The 6,161-nt window shown below is 35.9% G+C and overlaps 1 protein-coding gene across 1 annotated transcript in view; it reads right to left on the bottom strand.

The window, feature by feature from the left end:
* Positions 1 to 3,096: 3,096 nt before the first annotated feature.
* Positions 3,097 to 6,161, bottom strand: part of ATP7A (ATPase, Cu++ transporting, alpha polypeptide) — a 133,467-nt gene continuing 130,402 nt past the window's right edge. Inside the window, exon 23 of the mRNA XM_004685608.2 lies at positions 3,097 to 6,159. Within this exon, the coding sequence (XP_004685665.1) occupies positions 5,883 to 6,159 (277 nt within the window). The 3' untranslated portion in view covers positions 3,097 to 5,882. The remainder of the gene's footprint in view (positions 6,160 to 6,161) is intronic.

The raw sequence follows: 6,161 nt of genomic DNA, 5'->3' as shown, positions 1-6,161 counted from the left end.
TTCACCAGAGAGAGTGGGGAACAGATTAGGTGGATCTACTGAAATACACTGCTGAGGGGAGCAGCAGTTGACAGAGAGGTCTGCTACATAAGGCAAGAATGCTTATCCTCACTTTGCACTTGAAAAAAAATTTAAAGTTTTGGGCCCTCCCTGGTGGCACAACAGGTTAAAGCACAGCATTGTGAAGCTGTCTGAAGCCACTGCAGTACACGTGCGATCCTGGCCAGGGAGGTGACCCACATGGCGCGGCAGACTTCTGTCCTCTGCTCCCCTCAGCAGTGTACCTCAGTGCATCTGCCTGTTCTGCTCCCCTCTCTGTCTCTGATGAATCCTCTCACTCCCTACACCTCTGGCCTGTAACCCTGTTCTTGTATGTATGAATAAATAAATCTTTAAAAAAAAATTTTAGGTTTCTTAAAAGTTTTAACTTGAAAGTTCTTTTAAGTAATTTGTTCATTGTCAATACAATAGGAAGAAGCCTACATATTATGCCCAGAACCTGAGAATATGTTACTTCACTTGGCAAAAAGGGACTTTGCTGACATAATTAATGATCTTAAGATAAGGAAATTATTCTGTATTATCTGAGTAGACCTAACGTCACAGGGTCATTATAAGAGGGAGGATCAGAGGTAATAGTAGAAAATTAAACAAGAGAAACCAGAAGTTGGAGTGATCTTAGATAAGGGCCATGAGTCAAGGAACGTGGCAGACCCCAGAAACTAAAACAAGGCATGGAATTTGATTCCCTCTAGGGTTCATAGAAGGAAATTTTTTTAGCTGACACACATTTCGGATTTCTGACTGCCAGAATTGTAAGATAATAAATTTAGGACACTGAACATGTTATAACCTGTTATAGCAATAGTAAGAAACTGATACAGCCACAAAGTTGGCAAGAGGCAGAACTAGGATTTTGTAAATAGGTCTGGTGGGATCCAAAAGCAGTGGTATTTCCAACATTACAGGAATGAAGTGCTTTGAAAGAAATAGTAGATGTAAACATGTTGAAAACTATAGAACACAAAGACCTTAGTAGAGCTGATCCTGGGATCTTTTGTCCCACAATAATCTCTTCTACATGGCCCAATGTGTTTCCTTTCAATAGTTAGGAAGTCATTTGGATTACCAAATATTCTTTTTTAATATTCTTTTTCAAGTCCTTCTAGCAACTATTTCCAGCGAGCAACTATTTCCAGCCATATCTAAAGATCACTGGCACTTTAGGATGAATTAAGTTAATCTGCTTTCTTCTATTATTTGGTGATAACTACTTCAATGAATAAACTTCTGACTGAGATGAAGCAAGTAATTTCAAAGCAATGGCAGCACTTCAGTTTATAACCAGACCATGTGGTGGGAGGTATGGGAGGTAAGATTCTTTTTTTTTTTTAAAGATTTATTTATTTATTCATACAGAACTGGGGTACAGGCCAGAGATGCGGAGGGTGAGAAGATTCACCAGGGACAGAGTGGGGGGCAGAACAGGCAGATCAACGAAGTACACTGCTGAGGGGAGCAGCGGGCTGCTCAGGAGAGGTCTGCCAGGCCATGTGGTCACCTCCGGTGCAGGCTGGGATTGAACTCATGCGGAAGTGGCTTTAGCTTCTTAGTGCTGTGCTTTAACCCACTGCGCCTCCATGGAGGGCCCGAGAGGTAAGATTTTTTTTTTTTTTAATTACAAAAGTTTATTTTTACATCATTTTGTACATTTTTTTTCCATCCCGATTGTAATCCCCGCGGGTTTCCCATCACCAAATCACCCGTGTGCCATCACCATAATCCCGTGCATTTCTCCACCCCCCCCCCCCCCGTTTTTGATCCCATTCCCCACTCCACCCCCGCAAAATGTCTCTGGTATATGGTTGTTCATTATTTTTGTTATTTTCTCGCCTGGTCCATTATACTCCGGGAGGTAAGATTCTTATAGTGAGAAGCTGGGGTCAATTGAGGGCAGTAAGTACATTATACTGAAGACTTCTGAGCCTATTTCAAACTTCTTCAGAGAGGACTGGCTGTATGGAAGTTTTCAGATTTCTTAAATTGCATGAAATAGTCTTTATAATAGTAGCTCCATTTAAACTTTGTCCTCAAGAGCTTTACTTTTCATCTCTCACTTGTAATTCGTTTTCACAACTACTGGTGACATCTGTGAAGAGGAAACTGTTAAGCAAGTACGTCTGCTGGTCTCTGTCACTATAGAATATACTGTATAGTGCTCTCCAATATCAATAAAAGCTCTTACCTATATTTTGTTCATTTGGGGTAGACAATCAAAAGTACTTTCATGAACAGAAAGGAAAGGACAATTATATTCTTTTCTTTGTTTCTCATCTTAATTAAATGACACAGCAAGTGAAATGGTGTCTGAAGGAAAACAGCCTTAGTGAAAACCTAGTGCTGCCTCCAAACCTACTGCCATGACTGATTACTAGTCAGGAAAAAAAAACACACAATGGTAGCTCAAAACTGTTGGTGGAGGATTTGGATGATTTAACAAAAGAGACACTGACAAAACTTTATATATATATATATAATGCTGCAATTATAAAGTTGAAGGCACATCCTCATCAGATATATGATTACATGCTTAAGGAAAAAAAAAAAAACCACTGAATATCTTGACTAAAGTTGACAATTATTGTAAAACATTTCAGTCCTAAAAAAAAATGTTTAATAATCTTTAGTTAAACACTTCTTCAAAAACATAAGGTTGAAACTCCTGATTTTGGCTACAAAAGGCATTTATTATCAATGCTATTACAGATGTTCTTTTAATTGAAGAATTCATGCATTTGGGTTGCATCTGGTTGCTCACAACAGATAAACTTTCAGAGGTACTACAAAAAGTTAGTGTAAAATAGCTAATAACTTATTATGAGCCTAAAATTTTAAACATTTGGTAAAATAACGTTTTTAATATAGAAAAATAAGAAACAAAAAATCTGAAGACAGTGATTCCAGGAGTGTTTTTATTCTTAATAAAATAACCAGTTACCAGATACCTCACCCCCCCCAAATAATAAAAGAATAAAATAAATATTAAGAAAAATAATTTTAAAGCAAGATCCACACGTAATGGGAAAAAAAATCTCAACATAAATTTCTGATTTTAAGATGTGTACAGAAAAAAATAGTCATGCTTAAATTTTTTGAAATATCTAGAGTGCTATTTTAAGAAACCTGAACAAAGAATATATCTGAAGAAAATAAAATTTTAAATTAAAGCACATTATATAAAAGTATTTGTGCACAAGGCATCAAATTTAACCATCTAAAGTGTTGATACTAAGCTAGGAAAAATAACATTTCTCTTTTCATAACTGAGAACCATACTTCTTTAGACTATAACACTAAATCCTCTAGTTACAGTTTAATTCTTTGAAATTCAAAATGCATCTTTGGATATTTAAGTTACAAGGTACCCAAAATTGAGTTTGAACCTGCACTGGATATGAAAACATCCTTTAGAGCGAGGACATGACTGCTGAGTAAATTCAGAAGAGTGATAAAGCAACAATAAAAAAACTTCAGATGTTCAAAAATCAAATTCAAATATAAAACCATTCTCTTTTCATGTAGTTTGTGTGTATGTATGGGATGAATACATACATATACACATTTATAAAATTTGTTCTGACTAGTTACTTAAAGCTTGTAACTAACTGAAAGCAATGTTTTTGATCCTCTGTATATATGATCACCTCTCATGAATACAGCTTCTCTATAAAACTAAAGGAAATTCAAGATTGCAAAAGAAACTCGTGGTAGAGAACTCAAGTGGAGCTACAGACATTTAAAGCATCTAAACAGCACGTTTTTTGTTTTTGTAGTACAGAGCTAAAATGTTGTTGATTATTCCCAGACTATAGTCTGCTTGTCCCTGTGTTCTGTAACATGTGGGACCCCTGAAATGTGGGGTCAACAAAAAATCAAACACACAAATAACAATAAAAGGTAACTGGCTATGTTCAAGTACTTCAGAGAGAGAGAAAGAGTAGAAGGTGGGAGTGGACAGGGAGGTGCCTCTATTCAAAAGTCTGTTATATATTTGTCATATTAGCTGTTTCTTCTGGAAGAAACAAGTTGTGATATGTTGGGCCACTGTAGTTAAAATAAGGAACAAATACTAAAATTCAAACTGAAAGCAAGGGAGAGGCACATGGTCTGAAAAAGAGCACAGACATATAAACGAATTCATATTTCACTAAGATGGGCTTGTCTTTCCGGCTTCAGTTCTCTTTTTAAGAGAGCTGAAAGAAAATTATACCTTCCAAATCTGAAAGTATAACATTAAGTAATAATGTTGTAAACTCTTTAGTGTGTATATAAATGGATCAGAGAGAAAGAATGGTAGGAGAGGGAAAAACCCATCTTCCACTTCCACCTCTTTTTAGTAACTATTTTATAAAAATGATTTTTAAATATTTCTTACTGAACTCAAGAGGAGAAAAGAACTAACACTACAAATACTATGTATTCAGCATTGTACACAGTACACAGCAGCTTTATGTATGGCAATTACATAAATGGGAACAAAATATTAGGAATTTATGAGTTCTATTCAGTTAAATTTTCCACATGTGTTATCCATCTTGCAATTCTCAAGAACATTTAGTGACTCAAGTACCAGATCTCTGACTAATGTATTCACTCACCGGGGAATTTCCAAATTTATAGGGCAATATGAAAACGGCCCTAATTTTGTCAACCACATTAACTAGCAAGTATAGATGTTTCAAACTCGAGAAAAGCATAGATCTGGACAATAGTTATGGAAATCTGGGAAAATTCTAATTTGTGTATTACAATTTATTATTTTTTGGTAAAAGCAACTTTGTGTCATAACATTATTTTAGCCATTTTGAGGGGTCATTTAAAAACAGTTGAGGATAATTAAAGTATATATACCAGCTAAGGTCTTGTCTTCAAAAAGGGATAAATGTAGTGAATCCAGGTAATGAGCTATATATGTTAAAGATGTACTGTTAGTATTTGAGAAAAAATCAATTATGGAAGAAGTTCAAAATATTAAGTTTCTGCAATGAGGTTGCTAGAATACACTAAGAATGACTTATAGCTATACTCAGCAGGAATTAACTGAAAGCTTGCACAGAACTAGGGAGTTACTGAAGGAAGAATCTGATATGTTTTTTACATCAATGGAAAGATGGGAAGCAGAGAACCATAAAGATCTGTAAGGTCTTCTGAGCTATAAGATAAAGAGTAAGATAATGGGAAAGTTGTCAGTTACTTTTATCGATGAAAAACTATCAGTACTCGGTTCACTTAAAAGAAAATAACAAAAGAAAACACACTGGAGCATCTGAGAAAGCAAAAGCAAAGACAAAGATACAGGGAGAGTAAGGTGGAAAAGGAAGCCTGCAATAAATAAGGCACATCTATTTGTAAACAGTTTTAACTGTTTTCTTTCTAAAACTCAACTTTATACAGTGCTTTGAAAGTCATTGCTCCCCAGTCTGGTAGGGACAGGGACTCAGGAACCTCCTCAAGGTCATGCTCTCAAATTTTTAAGTTTTTAATTACCTTCTTCATGAGTTTTTTTCTTAGTCAAATTAAAAAATACTACTACTTTAGCAGCAATTCAGCAATCTCAATTCTAGGGCTTTCTATAAACCTCACTGCTCTAAGCAGTTACTAGTGAAAAAAAATACTGGAGTTCATTTTAAATAATTCTACGTTCAGAGCTGAGGTCCTGAAACAATAGCTTTGCCAAAAGACAAATGCAACTCAAACAGAATCCCTAATATATGAGCATGAGGCCGACATAAAGTCCTACCACATTCTGAAAAGCTAACATGACATCATGAATGTGTGTCAGTGCATAACATCAGTTAATAGCACACTCTCTCTGTGGCCTGTTACAATGTGGTATCATCATCTTCCCTGAAGTCTCCCACCAGGAGAGAGTGCTTGTCAGGTTCACTGGTAGCAACGCTGTTGAGGGACCGCTTATCAGACAGTAGTGAGTTTATGGAAGCTCTGCTATAATTAATAATCCGGTCCAGTAAACCCAGTTTAGGAGAATTTCTTGATGTGTCATCTATTCCAACATGAACACTGATTTCTGAAGGACTTTTCTGTCCCATCTGGCTTCGGGTATGCAGTTCAAAATTCTCATAATTTGGTTTCCTATAACT

Source organism: Condylura cristata, unplaced genomic scaffold, assembly GCF_000260355.1.
Source record: "Condylura cristata isolate star-nosed mole 26May11 unplaced genomic scaffold, ConCri1.0 scaffold00019, whole genome shotgun sequence".
NCBI lineage: Eukaryota > Metazoa > Chordata > Mammalia > Eulipotyphla > Talpidae > Condylura > Condylura cristata.
This window is presented reverse-complemented; position numbering and strand designations above follow the sequence as displayed.